General features: G+C 41.6%; 1 protein-coding gene across 1 annotated transcript in view; it reads left to right on the top strand.

Annotated features, from left to right (window-relative positions):
* DNAH14 (dynein axonemal heavy chain 14) overlaps nt 1-16,418 on the top strand; it is a 344,464-nt gene extending 328,046 nt beyond the window's left edge. The window contains exons 81-85 of the mRNA XM_058533894.1: nt 3,658-3,770; nt 4,694-4,833; nt 7,758-7,921; nt 15,649-15,795; nt 16,199-16,418. Coding sequence (XP_058389877.1) covers nt 3,658-3,770; nt 4,694-4,833; nt 7,758-7,921; nt 15,649-15,795; nt 16,199-16,414 — 780 coding nt within the window. The 3' untranslated portion in view covers nt 16,415-16,418. The remainder of the gene's footprint in view (nt 1-3,657; nt 3,771-4,693; nt 4,834-7,757; nt 7,922-15,648; nt 15,796-16,198) is intronic.
* The last annotated feature ends 1,152 nt before the right edge of the window (nt 16,419-17,570 follow it).

Genomic DNA, 17,570 nt, shown 5'->3' with positions numbered 1-17,570 from the left:
ACTGGGCACATGTGTACAGTGATGGATGGTAGTAAGTCTTTGGATGGTGAACATGATGTAATCTACACAAATCAAAATATAATGATGTACACCTGAAATTTATATAATGTTATAAACCAGTGTTGCCTCAATAAAAATCAATCAATCAAACAATCAATAAAGAAGTGTCAGAGAATTCGAGAGAAAGTTAAGATAGAGTGTGGTCACAGAAGGTAAGGCAAGAGAGGAGTAGGAAGAAATCAGCTTAGTCAAAGCTGCAGAGAATACAAATAAAACAAGTGGGAGGGATAGGGATGGGGCTGAGATCATGATTACGGAAAGTAGAAGGTCGTTGATGACTTCTAATGAAGATGGCAAAAGGCAATAGGTTTGGGAGTCCATGGGAAGAGGAGACAGAAATCAATGACTTCTTCAAGAACACTGATTGTAAAGAAAAGGAGAATGAGGCTAGAGTCCTTTTTTTCTCTTCGCTTGCAACAAACAGGTAGAATTTTTTAAGGGAAACTTGAATAATTACAGGTATAATCATATATATTTAAAGGGTACAACATTAGGATTTGATATACATATACACTGTAGAATGATTACCAAGATCAAGATAATTAACATATCCATCACCTCACACAGTTAACATAGTTAACTCTTTTGTGTATGTGTGTAGTGAGAGTGTTTATCTACTCTCAGTAACTTTCAAGTGTACAATACCATATTATTAACTATAGTCACCATGCTGTACATTAGAGCCTCAGAAGTTATTCTTCTTATAAATGAAAATTTGTACCCTATGACTTACATCACCCTCATGTCCCGCTCCCCCCAGCCCCTGGCAACCACCATTCTATTCTGTTTCTGTGAAATTGGTTTTTTGGTTTCTTTTTTTTTAGATTCCATGTGTAAATGATACCATACAGTATTTGTCTTTCCCGGTCTGGCACTTAGCATAATGCCCTCCAGATTCATCTATGTGTTGCAAATGGCAGGATTTCCTTCTTTTTTTATGGCTAAATAACATTCCCTTTTATGTATACACCATATTTTCTTTATCCATTCATCCATTGAAGGACATTTAGGTTGTTTCCATATCTTGGCTTATTGTGAATAATGCTGCAGTGAACATGGAATTGCAGATATCTCTTGGAGATATGATTTCAATTCCTTCACATATATAATCTGGAGTGAGATTGCTGGATCATTTGATAGTTCAATTTTTAATTTTTTGAAGAACTGCCATACCATTTTCCATAGTGGCTGTAGCACCATTTTACGTTCCTATCAACAATGTACGAGGGTTCCCTTTTCTCCAAAACCCCACCAACATTTGTCATCTCGTCTTTTTTATAATAGCCATCCTGACAGGTGTGAGGTATCTCATTGTGGTTTTGATTTGCATTTCCCTGATGATGAGTGATGTGGAACACCTTTTCATGTACCTCTTGGTCATTTCTGTGTCTTCTTTGGAAAAATGTCTATTCAGATCCTTTGCCCATTTTTTAATCAGATTGTTTGGGTTTTTGCTGTTGAGTTGTATGAGTGCTTTATATATTTCGGATATTAACCCCTTATCAGATAGATGGTTTGTGAATATTTTCTCTCATTCTGTAGGTTGCCTTTTCCATTTATTGATTAGAGCTCTTTAGTTTAATATAGTCCTACTTGTTTATTTTAGCTTTTGTCATCTGTTCTTTTGGTGTCTTATCCAAGAAATCATTGCCAAGACCAATGTCAAGGTTTTTTTCCATATATTTTCTTCTAGGAGTTTTACAATTTCAAGTCTTATGTTTAAGTCTTTGATCCATTTTGACAATTTTTGTGAGTGGCGTACAATAGGGGTCCAGTTTCATTCTTTTACATGTGGATATCTAGTTTCCCCAGCACAATTGTTTCAGGAGGCTGTCCTTTCCCCATTGTGTATTCTTGACACCATTGTCAAAAATTAGTTGACTGTATATGCCTGGGTTTGTGTCTGGGCTTTCTGTTCTATTCCATTGGTCTGTGTGCCTGTTTTTATACCAGTACCGTACTGTTTTTATTACTAGAGCTTTGTAAGATAGCTTGAAATCAGGAAGTGTGATGCCTCCAGCTTTGTTCTTCTTTCTCAGAATTATTTTGGTTATCCAGGGTCTTTTGTGGTTCCACACAAATTTTAGGATAGTTTTTTCTATTTCTCTGAAAAATGCCATTGGTATTTTGAAAGGGATTTCATTGAATCTGTATAACACTTCAGGTTGTATGGACATTTTAACAATATTAATTCTTCCAGTCCAAGAAGATGGGATATCTTTCCATTTATTTGTGTCTTCTTCAAGCTCTTTCATCAATGTCTTACAATTTTCAGAGTACAGATTTTTCACCTCTTTGTTTAAATTTATTCCTAAGTATTTCATTGTTTTCAATGCTATTGTGAATGGGATTGCTGTCTTAATTTCTCTTTCATATAGTTTGTTGTTAGTGTATAGAAATGAAACTGGTTTCTGTATGTTAATTTTGTATCCTGCAAATCTACTGAATTCATTTATTAGTTCCAACAGTTTTTTGGCAGAATCTTTAGGGTTTTCTATATATAACATCATGTTATCTGCAAACAGAGACAATTTTACTTCTTTCTTTCCTATTTAGATGCCTTTTATTTCTTTTTCTTGCCTAATTGCTATGGCAAGGACTTCCAGTATTATATTAAATAGAAATAGTGAGAATGGGCATCCTTGTCTTGTTCCTAATCTTAGAGGAAAGGCTTTTAGCTTTTGACTATTGAGTATGAGGTTAGTTGTAGGCTTGTCATATATGGCCTTTATTATACTGAGGAACATTCCTTCTAATTTGTTGAGAGTTTTTATCATGAAGAGATGTTGAATTTTGTCAAATGCTTTTTCTGCATCTATTGAAATGATCATATGACTTTTATCCCTCATTCTGTCTATGTGATGTATTACATTTATTGACTTGCATCTTTTGAACCATCCTTGCATCCCAAGGATGAATCTCACTTGATAATGGTTTGTGATCTTTTTAATGTGTTCTTGAATTCAGTTTTCTAGTATTTTGTTGAGGATCAAACAAGTAGGACTGAATGTTGGGTGGTTTGTGTATTTAAGATAGAAGAGCGTATGATAAACAAAGGGATGGAAAATGGAAAGCTGAAGATGTAGAAGAGAGAAAACACCCAGAAGGGCTGTGCAGAGTGCTCTGCACAGGGGCAAGGATCAGCTTGACTCAGAACTGGAAGGAAAAAGGAGGATAAAAGAGTAGACAGTGGATGGGGATTGATAGAATTTTGTATAGAGAAAGGCCAGGAAGTTGAAATTGCTCATACCTAATGGCATGTGAAAGTAATCTTCCCAGATAAGAGGAAAGAGGTAGGCAGGAAGAGGAGTGGCAATGAAGGAGGTAGATTAAAGCACTTGAGAAGAGTGATGAAAGACTTCAGCAGGATGGAAACCTCCATTCATTTTGTTCAAAGCACTGTTAAGATAATGCTGATTTGCCACAGTAATAGTTTTCAGATTTCTCATGATGTACTTTCAGCTGGGAAATGGCATCCTCCTGCCAAGTTATTTCTCCCTGGCAATTGAGTCTGTTACCAAAGTTTGCAGATATGTTCCTAATAACCCCAAAGACGAATCTAAATACAATGATGTGCCTGTCTCTAAATCCCAATAGAAACACGCCTACAAGTCATGTAAGCCCCTGAGTTCCTGGGTTAATGATCTCATCCAGCGACTGAATTTCTTCAACACCTGGGCCAAAATGGCTTACACTGCAATACATCGTCGGTATGAATGAAATCTGCTTCCCATTTCTCCCTTATTTTTGCTTAGAGCTTAACAGTTTACAATGTAATTTCACATGCTTGGCCTCTTTGGGTTCTCACAGCAACGTGTGAATTAAGCAAGAGAGGGATTCTTATCTTCAGATTAGGATGAGGAAACGGAGACCTAACAGGCTGAGAATCTCGTCCAAGTTCACTCCACTCTAAGAGACAGAGAGAACCAGAACGTAGTACATCTCTCTTTCCACTATTCTACATTGCGTCTTGTGAAACTGGCAGGGAGAGTATGAAAAGAAATAAGAATTTGTTACATGTAATTTTTAAATGTGTTTAATACATAATACAAAATAATTTGAAAGACATGAGAGTAGCTAACAATTGATGAGGGCCTCCGTGTATTTACTCACTTGCTTAACTCTGTAGTAACCCTATGATAGAAAGTACGTACTGTCCCTTATCATCAGCCTCATTTTAGAGATGAGGAAACTGAGGCACAAAGATGTGAAGTAACTTCCCCAAGGTTGCATAACTAGAAAGTGGAAGCATTGAGATTTGAACCCAGAAAATCTGATTCCAAAGTCTGTGCCAAACTGCCCCTTACACCATTTAACAATAAGTGAGTGTTACTATATGTCCCTTTAGAGAGGTCAGTAACTCAAAAACAACCCACAAGATTCCACAAGGCCCAGCCAGGACTTCCACTATAATAACAACGTCCCTTGTTACCCAAATCCATTGCCTTCCAGCTCTTTGTGGTCTCATGAGCTTTAAAGCCATAGCTGGTTTCCCTTAAAATACAGGACAAGGGTCCTGAGTGGGGGAGAGCTTGAGATGAAAAGGAAAGGAGGGACTGGAGGAAATTGCTCTGATCATCTGAAAGTGTGCAGTTATTATGCCCACTCCAGCCTGTGGTCTGCCTTCCAACAGGTATATGAAATTTATCTCAGCTTGGAAGCACAATATTCCATCATCTGGCCAAAAACCCAAACTCCCTGCTGATCAGAAGAGTGATTTCCTTGAAGGATTTCCTGCAAGATACTGGCTCCCAGCTTTCTTCTTTCCACAAGGTGAGCCTGGGAGCCAGGACCAGCCCCACACCCAGCCCAGAGAGGCTGGACCCCGTCCCCCCACCGCCACTCTCCCTTTCATCCTCTCATTTAGGATGAGGTGCCCCCCACAGGTACCAGGGCCTCCTGCATGCCCTGGAGGGGTCTCTCTGCTCCCTCCCCACCCCCTCCCTCCCTCTTCCCTGTCTCCTCACACCAGGATAGAGCATCCTTGTCAGACCTCACCTGCACCTTGGTGGGTGTCTCACTTGCTCATCTCTAGGCCACTGATTCTATCACATCAAAGGCTGTCACTAGACCCCTCCCAAAGGCCACTACAATTTAAGAGGGGACTCCTGGAGATGGGCACCTACCCAAGGGCTTCATTCTGTGCTTCAGCCATTTTCATTCATTTATTCATTTAACAAGAATTAATGAATGAATGTTTACTGGCTCCTGGGCCCCACCTGCTCAGCACAAACGCCCAGCAGGAAAGATAGACGTCCAACCAGCACAACAATCGTTAGCACAATGTGCAGTCAGGGTGTAGTGGGAGCTCACTAGGCTGTGAGCTCCACGAGGGCAGGAGCAGGGCTGGTTGCACTCCCTGTTGTGTCCAAGCACCTAAGGCATCCCTCAGCTCCTAAAGGGCTCTCGATGAATATCTGAAGAATGAATGAATGACTTTCTGTGTGAACATAGGAATGAATGAGTACTTTTGGAGCATAAAACAAAGAGACCTAAACAAAGGGTTAGGGAAGGCCACTAAGGAAATAACTTCTAAGATGAGACTTGAAGCGTGCGACCAGGTGAGTGTTATCCAGGTGGGGATAGTATAAAAGAAGAACAATTAACACCCTTACATAGAACATACTGGGTGCCAGGTACCGTTCTGAGGACTTTGTGTATATTAAGTCATTCAGTTCTCAGGACAATCTTATCGACTTGTTACTATTATTATCCCTATTTTCAAATAGGAAATCCTTGGCACAGAGAAGTTAAGTAATTTGCCCAAAGTTGCACAGCTAATAAAAGGTGACTGAGCCAAGATTTGAACTTAGCCTGTCTGACTTGAAAATTTACATGCTTGACCACTGCACTAAACTGGGAATAGCATTGTTATTAGAGAGAATACCGTTCAAAGGCCCAGAGGTGAGGGGGAAAAAATGCATATTAGAGAAACCAAGTGTTCATTACGGCCAGAGCGGAAGACCCACAAAGGAGACTGGTGCAGGAGGAAGCTGGGAAGATGGGCATGGGCCAGCTCCCGGGGGCTAGGTAAGGCACACTAAAGGAGTCTACTCCATCCAGCGGCAATGGGGACCACTGACATGTTTCAGGCCGGTAACGTCGTGGTCTGATGGCTGCAGCGTGGAAGCGCCAGGCTGGAGTCTGGCTCCCAGTTATTTAGGAGTCTGCTTTACTCTCTAGGCGAGAGCTGTTGGTACCCTGGAGTAGGACAGTGGTAGTGAGGAAGAAGAGAAGTAGCTGACGAGAAGCACATTTAGGAGGCAGAACCAGCTGGACTCCATGTCTGAGAGGATGGGGGCGGGGGGTTGTTAAGCGTGACTCGCAGGTTCCTGGCTTGGAGAGCTGGGTGGATGCTGATGTCGTTTACTGAAACAGGGAACACAGGGAGAGGAGCACACTGATGAGGAATAAAATGAGAGTCCTGCCGAGGTTGAGATGTTGGGAGAACACAGACACAATGGCCAGTAAGCAGTTGGTTACACAGGTGGAGCTCAGGAGAGATGTCCGGGCTGAGCAGAGACCATGTGGCCAGCGGTCACTGGATACCTCAGACAAGGCCACGTGTGACAGCTGCTGCCACAGGCCCAAAGGGGGTCAAAACCCAGGTCTTGTCTCCTGGAGGCTGCAGGGGTGCCCAGAGGAGGGCAGGGTCACTTCTGGCTGGGCCAGTAGAGACGGCTTTCTGAACCTTGAAGAATTACAGGGAAATTTGAGAAAGATCATCCAAGGCAGGTGGTGTGAGCAAAGACACGATGTCCGGAGCACTGTCTACGTGGACATTTCCTGTAGCAGTGGAGTAGGGAGACATGCCTGTATGGCAGGGTTTGAATGGCCCAGTTAAGGAGACTAAAATTCACTCTGAGCGCTGATATGGTGGATCCTGGGCAGGGGCGTTACAATTTATGCAGAATGGATTACACAAGGGAAAGGGGCTGGTGGCAAGAAGAACAATGGAGTTGTGCTAGGTATCTTGGTATCAAGATGCAGAGTGCAGTCCAGGCTTGCTTAAGCAAAACAGGGCAAGTGATAGGCTCATATAAATGTAAGGAAGTCAAGGGGTTCTGGCTTCAGGCATGGCTGAATCCAGGTGGGCCGTTGTCCTCTGTGTCGTTCTCAGCTTGCCTCCTCATATCTTAGCTGTTTCCCCTAATTTGTTTCTGCTGCACTAGCCAACCAATGGGAAAAACGGCCCACAAAACAGCTTAGCAACTCCGGAGGAAAAAGAGCCTTCTTTTTCCCAGTGTCCGTATGTCATTTCCTGAGAAAGACTGACACACTTGGGCCTTGTACTTATTTGCTCCTGGGACCCATCTTTGTTGCCAGGAGGATGAGGTACTATGATCAGCCAAGATTGGGTCAGAAGTGGATAAGGTCCCAGGATCCATAGCCCCTCTATACCTACAATGAATATGGGAGGGGCACTGGACCTACAAAAGCAACTCACATTCCTCAGGAGGCTCATGCGGCTGGCCAGACCAATATCACCAAGGCCTGAGTGAGGCGACTGGATTCCCACTTGCCTGCCACCCAGCCCAGCCTCACAGCCATCTCTTGCATTTCCTGACTCTCTTCTCCACCTTTCCCTCCCCATGAGACATCAGTGTTGCTAACCCCCACAAGAAACTTTGGGAATCACACAGGCCCTGAATCCTCGAGATCACAAGGAACTTGTTGGTATCTGTTTTTCTCCAAAGCTTTTCTTACAGCTGTGCTTCAAGACTATGGAAGGTCCCAAGGAATCTCTATAGACGCCCTCACCTTTACCCACCACGTGATCTCTGACACCACTGATGTTGAAGACAAGGAGTTCTCCATAGTCATCCAGAAGAAACTCAACATGGTCAAGAGAGCCTTTAAGGTACCGGAGTACTTACAAGACTGGAAGGAGGAATCATTCATTCACTCACTCAGTCACTCAATCATTCCTTCAACACACCTTTATTCAGCACTTACCATGTGCCAGTCACTATGCCAGGGACTGGACAGGCAGCATAATTGAGGCACAGTCCCCCTTCAAGTCCACATGCCACCAAACTTCATCTCTCCCACTCTTTCTCTGGGGGACAGAAGAATTATAAATAAATTCAATGAATAAAAGATTTAAATAAATAAAATAAATTAGCTTTATAACTATCCTCTGTTATAAAGGAAGACTGAATGCTGCTGAGGTCGGGATTTAAAGGTGATATTTCAATCAGTGGGGCAGACTTCTCCTCATGGCTGCTCGCAGCTCAACTGCCTGCCCCCCACAACCCGCTCATTCCAGAGTTCAGCTGGGCTCCCAGTAGTGAACCTCGGATCCCTCAGCAAAGGCGCGGAGAGTGACCGGAGGAGGCGGTTGAGGCAGGGAGCACAGAGTGTGCAGACAGTCAGACGCCCAGAGCAAACCCCAGCCCTGTCACTCTCCCGCCACTGCCCCTCCTGATTTGAAGGGCCAGGGTTGTTGTCTATTCCAGTCTGCTCTAGGAATCCATTGTCTACTCCAGGACCAACGCCACACAGGTCTGGAAGTTTTCAAGTTATGTGTGGACACTTGGTAGAGCAAGTCAGTCCTCATTTTTCCTTTTTTTTAATCAAATTTTTATCTTATTACTTCTTTTCCATTTTTTTATTATGGCAAAATGTATATAACATAAAATTTATCATTTTAACTATTTTTAAGCATACAGTTCAGTGACATTAAGCACATTCACAATATTGTGCCACTATCCATCTCCAGAACTTTTTCATCTTCCCAAACTGAAACTCTGTCCCCATTAAACACTTACTCCCCCTTCCAGCCATCCCAAACACCACTCTGCTTTTTGTCTCTATGAATACGACTACTGCAGGAACCTCGTAAAAGAGAAATCATATAGTGTTTGTCCTTTTGTGACTGGCTTATTTCATGTAGCACAATGTCTTCAGAATTCACCTATGTGGTAGCATGTGTCAGAATTTCCTTCATTTTTTAAGACTGAATAATATTTCATTGTATGTATAAACCACATGTCTTAGCTCAGGCTGCCATAACAAAATACCACAGACTGGATGGCCTAAACAACAGAAATGTGTATTCTCACAATTCTGGAGGCTGGAAGCCTGAGATCAGGATGCTGGCTGAGGGCTCTATTCCTGGCTTGTGGGCAGCCACCTTCTCACTATGTCCTCACCTGGCCTTTCCTTGGTGTGTGTGCACGGAGAGAGTGAGCGAGCTCTCATGTCTCTTCTCAAAAAGACGCTAATCCTATTGGATCAGGACCCCACCCACATGACTTCATTTAACCTTAGTTACTTCTTTAGAGGCCTATCTCTATATACAGCCACACTGGTGATAGGGCTTCAACTATGAATTTGCGGGGGACAGAGACATTCAGTCCATAGCATCACACTTTGTTCATCCATTCATCTGTCAGTGGGCACTTGGGTTGCTTCCATCTTTCAGCTAATAGTGCTGCCGTTAACATGGGTGTGCAAATACCTGCTTCCCTGCCTTCAATTCTTTTGGGTATATATCTACGAGTGAAATTGTTGGATCATATGGTAATCCTGTTAAATTTTTTGAGGAAATACCATACTGTTTTCCATAGCAGCTGTACCATTTTACATTCCCACCAACAGTATACAAGGGTTCTAATTTCTCCACACTCTCACCATACTTGTTATTTTTCTGGTTTTTGATAGTAGCCTTCCCAATGGATATGAAGTGATATCTCATCATGGTTTTGATTTACATTTCCCTAATGACTAGTGGTGTTGAACATCTTTTCACTTATTGGCCATTTGTATATCTTTTTTGGATAAATGTCTATTCAAGTCCTTTGCCCATTTTTTAATCAGGATTTTGTGTTGTTTTTGAATTGTAGGAATTCCTTATATATTCTGGATATTAATCCCTTATCAGATATATAATTTGCCAGTATTTCCTCCCATCCTGTGGGTTACCTCTTCACTCTGGTGATAGTGTTCTTTGATGTACAAAAGTTTTTAATTTTTATGCAGCCCTATTTATCCATTTTTTGTTGTCTGTGCTTTCGGTGTCATATCCAAGAAATCGTTAACAAATCCCATGTCATAAAACTTTTCCCCTATGTTTTCTTCTAAGAGTTTTTATAGTTTTAGCTCTATAGTTTAGGTCTGTGATCCATTTTGAGCTTTGTATATAGTGTAAAGTAACAGTCCAAGTTGTATGTTAATATCCAATCTTCCCAACACCATTTGTTGAAGAGATTGTCCTTTCCCCATCGAATATCTTGACACCGTTGTTGCAAATCATTTGAGCATATATGTGTGTTTATTTCTGGATTCTCTCTTCTGTTCCATTGTTCTATATGTCTGTCTTTATAGTAGCACACTGTTTTGAATACTGTAGCTTTGTAATAAGCTTTGAAACCAGGAAGTGTAAGACATTAAACTTTGTTCTTCAAGGTTATTTTGTTTATTCAGTTGTTCTTGAGATTCCATATAAATTTTAGGATGTATTGCTCTGTTTCTGCAAAAAACGTCATTGGGCTTTTGATAAGGATTGCATTGAATCTGTAGATGACTTTGGGCAGTATTGACATCACTGTTGTCTTCCAATCCATGAACTCACTGTTCCTTTTTAAAACTATCTTGACTTTTGCACCCTTTCTCTTCTAGATGAATTGAGAGTAGGCCTATCACATTTCATTTTTTAAACAACTATTGGGATTTTGATCAGCTTGCAGTACATTTAAATATAAATTGGGGGGAGAGTTGCTATCTTTTTAATATTGAATTTGTCTTTCCATTTATTCAGGCCATTTATGTCCTTTAGTAAGTTTTGTATTCTTTATGTTGGTCTTAGAAAATTATTGTTGTTTTCCTAAATGTTTTATTTGTTACTACTATGAATAGGGTTTTTAAAGCCCTACAACTTAACTCTTTGTAGTTAACCCTCCACCTAGTGTTAGCTAAACTTGTGGTTAAGGGCACAATTCTCTAAGACTGTTAAGTCTGCCCAAAACTTCTGACACCAACTGCAAGTTTGGGGGTTTCCGCAAGATAGATCTGGAGTTTATGTTAAGATATGATTCCCATTTTATTAATATTTTTTAATTATTAATTAGTGGAAGCTAAATGTGATGAAAGATCTTTTCAACATCTATGGAGATAACCATATGATTTTTCACCTCTATCAATATTTGATATCAATCAATATCAAAAGATTTCCTAAGGTAGAATCATATTAATTGTAATACCTTATTTTAGATTTTTTCCATCAATATACATAAATGAGAGCCTGTGGGGTTTTTATTGTTGTGTGTGTGGGTTGTTGTTGTTGTTTTGTTTTTACCATGCATATTATTGATTGTGGTTTCCTTAATCAATCTATCTGTCTTCTGTCTTTTAGGGAATCTCATAATTTCTGGTCTATTGGGAATACTTCTTGTTTTCCAGCGCTGTTATGAATGTACTCTTTTCTCTTTTTTTTTTTTGGCCGTGCAAAATTGGCCCTGAGCTAACATCTGTTGCCAATCCTCCTCTTTTTGCTTGAGGAAGATTCGCCCTGAGCTAACATCTGTGCCAGTCTTCCTCTATTTTGTATGTGGTTCACTGCCACAGCATGACTGATGAGTGGTGTAGGTCCACATCCATGTCCAGGATCTGAACTGGTGAACCCAGGCCACTGAAGCAGAGCACACCAAACATAACCACAGGGCCAGCCCCATGAATGTCTTCTTTTTAAAATAGCCATTCTGTCACTGTGGGATCTGGGGGGAGACAGAGGCCAGCACTCATGCTCTGTATGGCCTCTTGGTCCAGTCCTGGTCTTCCTCTTCTCAGCACTCATCAGACTGCACTTAGAGATGATTCAGAGAACATTCAGAATTGTTCAGGGTTGGAAACCATATCAGTAGAAGGATGGAACTGGGAGAATCCATCCTAATGATGACTCTGAGGACAAAAGAAATATTTCAAGGTGGCATGTGAAGAGCTAGACTCTAATTCTACTAGAAGTAGAAATCCAAGGAGTGAGAGCTCCAAGTGAAAGACTCATTCAGAAAAGAGGGCATTCACTTTGGCTAAATGATGGTGGAGTGTCCTTTTGTAGACAGGGAGTGCCCTGTCACTGGTGGTTTAGGAGAAATTAAGTAATGATTTGGCAGGGATGCTGAAGTGGAAGAAATTTAAATTTCAGGCATGTTTTAAATTTGAGATTTATTCAATTGTTTATTAATTTATTCACTTAAAAACATGAGTCTAGGGGCTGGCCCGGTGGCATAGTGGTTAAGTTCATGTGCTCTGCTTCGGCAGCCCAGGGTTCGCAGGTTTGGATCCCTGGCATGGACCTACGCACCACTCATCAAACCAAGCTGTGGCAGCATCCCATATACAAAATAGAGGAAGATGGGCACAGATGTTAGCTCAGGGCTAATCTTCCTCAGCAAAAAGAGGAAGATTGGCAACGAATGTTAGCTCAGGGCCAATCTTCCTCACACACACACACACAAAAACATGTGTCTAACTCATACAACTCAGTAGCAAAAAAAACAAAAAAATCTGATTAAAAAGTGGGCAGAGGATCTGAATAGATCCTCTGATTTTTCCAAAGAAGATATACAGATGGCCAACAGGTACATGAAAAGATGTTCAACATCACTAATCATCAGGGAAATGCAAACCAAAACCACAATGAGATATCACCTCACACCTGTTAGAATGGCTATTATCAAAAAGATAAGAAATAAGTGTTGGCAAGGATGTGGAGAAAAGGGAACTCTTGTGCACTGTTGATTGGGATGTAAATTGGTGCAGCCACTATGGAAAACAATATGGAGTTCCTCAAAAAATTAAAAATAGAACTACCATATGATCCAGCAATCCCACTTCGGGGTATTTATCTGAAGGAAACACACTAACTCAAAAAGATATATGCACCTCCATGTTCATTGCAACATTATTTACAATAGCCAAGACATGGAAGCAACCCATATATATGTACATATACACACACAATGGAATATTTTTTTCCAGTTTTATTGCAATATAATTGACATATGGCATGTATAAGGTTAAGGTGTACAGCATAATTTTAATTTTTTTAATTTTTTTAAATTTTTTTTTGAGGAAGATTGGCCCTGAGCTAACATCCGTTGCCAATCTTCCTCTTTTTCTTTTTTTCTCCCCAAAGCCCCAGAACATAGTTGTGCATCATAGTTGTAGGGTTGTAGCTCTTCTATATGGGACACCGCCTCAGCATGGCTTGATGAGTGGCGAGTAGGTCCACACCCAGGATCTGAACCAGCGAACCAGCAAACTCCAGGCCACCGAAGCAGAACGTGCAAACTTTGCTGCACCACCAGGCCGGCCCTCCAGCATAATAATTTGACATATATATTGTGAAGTATTTACCACAAGAAATTTAGTTAATGTCCATCATCTCATATATATATAAAGAAAAATATTTTTTTTCCTTGTGATGAGAACTCAGTATCTACTTTCTAATATACAATGGAATATTATTCAGCCATTAAAAAGAAGGAATCCAGTCATTTATGACAACATGGATGAAACTTGAGGGCTTTAAGCTGAGTGAAACAAGTCTGACAGACAGAGAAAGACAAATACCGTATGACCTCACTTATACGTGGAATCTAAAAACATAACAAAACAAAACCTCGTGGGTATAGAGAACAGATTGGTGGTTGCCAGAGGCAGGAGGGTGGAGGGTGAGCAAAATGGGTAGGGGGATCAAAAGGTACAAACTTCCAGTTATAAAATAAATAAGTCCTGGGGATTTAATGTACAGCATGGTGACTATAGTTAACAATACTGTATTGTATATTTGAAAGTTACTAAGAGAGTAAATCTTAAAAGTTCTCATCACAAGAAAAAAGAAATGTAACTGTTTATGATGATGGATCTTAACTAGACTTATTGTGGTGATTGTTTCACAATATATACAAATATTGAATCATTATGTTGTACACCAAAAAATATATGTATTTATGTGTCCAGAACTGTGCTAGGTGATGAAAATTCAGAGATGAACAGAATCTGGCTCCTGCCCCCCAGAAGATCACAGTCTCTCAGCACTGATGGCCCTGACACTTAGTAGTCACCATGTCTGAGCATTAGCTGTGTGCCAGACACTATGCTAAGCTCTTTACCTGCATGATTTAATCCTCAAAACTTATCCTCATTTTATAGATCAGGAAACGAAGGTTCAAAGAGGGAGAAGGGCCTTCTCAAAATCACAGAGCTCAGATCATTAGCTTTGACTCCAGTGTAGCTGACTCCACAGCCCAGATCCTAACCTCTTCCTACACGGCCCATTGGCCCCACAGGGGTCGCAGAGAAGCAGATGTTCTCTGGGCTTTTTCTCAGGCCGCACAGAGGGAGAGAAGGGGTATGTGCTGACCTCCCCAGTTTGCCTTTTGTCTCCAACCTCCGCTCAGATGTTCCCAGTCGTTCTGCTCTGTACCAAGAACTAGCTTCAGTTTCAGTGAAGTAAGATTACTTCCATTTATTCTGAGTGGCTCGTTGGAGAGTTAAATCTCTCCAAGATGAGCTGTTGACGAATTACCTAAAATTTGAGGTTTCAAGAGGAAAGACCACTGTATGCCATGGGCCACGTCATACAAGTACAAATGGAAGTCACACTGTCAAATGCATTAGATTAACTTCTTCCAAGATTTACATGAAAGGACAATACTAGAGCAAATGCAGTGTATGAAACTTTGGATTTACATAAAAGTTAAAGAGAAATAAAAGTCATTATACAAAGCAATCCCCAGTAAGTCTTTTACAGAATAAGCCAAAATACAAGGTGCTTTATATGAGTTCAGTTTGCGCCTCCAGGTACAGACATGCCACAGAGTGGAGAGCACAGCAAGCGCACAGCGCTGGCTGTTCGACGCTGCAGCTCACACGTAAACGCGCTGGCCCAGGCCCAGCAAGGACCAGACTGCTTGGAGGGTGAGCTCAGACAGCTGTGCCCATCCTTTCTCCCCAGGGACCTGCCCCATCAGAGAAGCCAGAGCCCTCCTGGAGGCATCGTGCTGAGCCATCCAGCTCCTCCAAATCCCTGCGGGGGAGCACGTTGCTTTACGGGCCCGCCCAAGGCACACCTGGAGTCCCCAGAGTTGGAGCTGCTGGCAATCATATCTTCCACTTAATAAAACTTATCAGAAACTCATTTAACCCTTTTCATATCATACAAAGATATGATGTAGAACCCTTCTCAGACTTTGAATTTCCAGAGCCTAAATGTATAGTTGTAGCCACAATGGTAGAAGCAGGTTACAAAATCTGAGCACAGCGTATTTTGACTCCTTGTGTGATTGTTCTCGCTCTCTTCTAAAAAGCTGGGCTAAGGATTATAATTCTAGAAATTTGGAGTTTTACGGTGTTTTAAATACTCATCATCTATAGACCAAAGCCTACAGATTTGTTCAGGCTCCCAGAGTAGAAGAATGAAGCACTCAGACCCTGGGAGAGCACACCTTGGGCAGGGACGGTCCCCCCCAGGGATGGCAGGGAAGCCATCCTCCTCCTCTGGGACTGTCCTTCAAATGGAGCTTCTAAGAAAGGAAGCGTCCTGCCTGGGAGGCCACTGACACTGCCTCTCTTTGATCCTAGGGCACAGACCCCACACACACTGGAGTCCACATTTTTGGTTTATTCATCGAGGGGGCAAGGTGGAATCACGAAGAAAAAATCCTAGAAGACTCACTGCCTCGTGAGACATGTTGTGATTTTCCTGAAATATACTTCTTGCCAACAAAGGTGACCACCCAAATGTTTATCACGACATCTTCCACCTCTGAGCTTCCCTCAGTAATACAGACTGTTCCTTCCAAGTCCCCATTCCCCGTGAGTTTACTAAGGAAATTTGATCATATACTTCAGACAGCAAACATTTAAAATAGCCCAAAATATTGCTCAAATCCAAAGAGATGTCTTACCATCATCCAATGTTATTTCTCAAGAGCATGTACTATAAAGCCATGATAATTATTCTTTAAAATTAAATTCTCCAGGCATAATTTCCACATGCAGTTACATAACCACCTAACCCTAAATGTGTTTAATTCGTAACAAATCCCCCAAATCTAGCATATAGAAAATGTGAGGTACTGGTGTGCTTGAGCTGTGCAATTTGACTATTGGATTTTTCGTTTTTTTTAAGATTTCTACTGAAAGACCAGATGCTGCTAACCAGACAGACACAGAACTCTATACTTTTGAGTGCCCCGTTTATCAGACACCGGAGAGGTCAAGAATTTTGACAGCTACTGGCTCACCCTCCAACTTTTTAACCTCGGTGTATTTATCCACGAAGAAACCTCCCAGTCACTGGATCGCAATGCAGGTGGCGCTGCTGTGTGAGGAGAACGAAAAATAAACTTCCATACCAAACCATTTAATTTTTGACTCTAACCAGCTTTACTTGTTTCAAGACAGTCACACGCAGTCAACACCCTTCAGGAAAACATGTGTGGTCAGCCAGACCTGACACGTGCAGTCTCTCCTTCCACCTGTCCGTGAAAACTCCCACTCAGGGGAATCTTCTAGGCAATGTCTGGAGTTGGGCTCCAGTTCAGGCGAGCACTACGTCCTGGGACACGGCAGGTTAGACTTTTCTAAAAGTGAAACCACGGCCCCTGGCCAGACAGCAGGGTGTGTTTTTATGAACTTTTTGACTCCAAATAGTGACTTCTGCAGTTATATACAATCAAATCCACACGTAAAGAGCAGTTCTCTGGAACTCTCTCTCTGGCTGCCCTGAGTAAACCCCAAACACGACACTGCCGGCCTGACAGCAGACGTCTGACACAGGAGAAGGAGGATCTTCTTCCCCTAGAGAAATGCAGTCTTGTTCTGACTTCACTAGAACATCTCTTCCCACAAAAAACCAATCCTGAGAATTCAGCAAATTGGATTAATATCAAATTGTGTTTCTGTAGTTTGAATTTTTATTGATGAGCACTAATAAGAATTCCCATGTAATCCTCAGACCACCTATGTACTATGTGGTCTATCAGCCAAATTTTATACACGAGGCAACTGGGGCTCGGAGAGACTGAGTTCCGTGCCCCGGCTCACATTGCTGAGAGGAAGCAGAGCTAGGATTCAAAGCCACAGTCATTGTCACTTCATCTTGGCATTGGGTCCACTGGCAGAAAACACATCCCATGTGTACACCAATGAAGGCCAACATTCCATTCTCTCTGTAGTAAGGGCGTGGGGAGGGTGGGGCTCATACCCAGGACAACACACTGTAACAGCCATGAGCGAAATATTAATATCTACTTACTTTTATGTCTAGGCAATTGTACTGTCTAAAAGTAACATCATAAAAAAAAATACACTAAGAGCCTAATTACACACTGCCCTATAGAAAAGAATTATAAAGATCTAGTCCCTGTCATCTAGGAATCAATAAGAAAATGATAAAGTATAGGATTTTAACAAAAGATACAAGGTGGGATCTTATTTGTCCCAGTTCATTTGCTAAAGCAGTTTTCGGAATTAACCCTGATTTGCTAAAACAGTCCATG

This window comes from Diceros bicornis, chromosome 38 (genome assembly GCF_020826845.1).
Source record: "Diceros bicornis minor isolate mBicDic1 chromosome 38, mDicBic1.mat.cur, whole genome shotgun sequence".
NCBI classification, from domain to species: Eukaryota; Metazoa; Chordata; class Mammalia; order Perissodactyla; family Rhinocerotidae; genus Diceros; species Diceros bicornis.
Note: the sequence above shows the minus strand (reverse complement) of the source record. Positions and strands in the feature narration are given on the sequence as shown.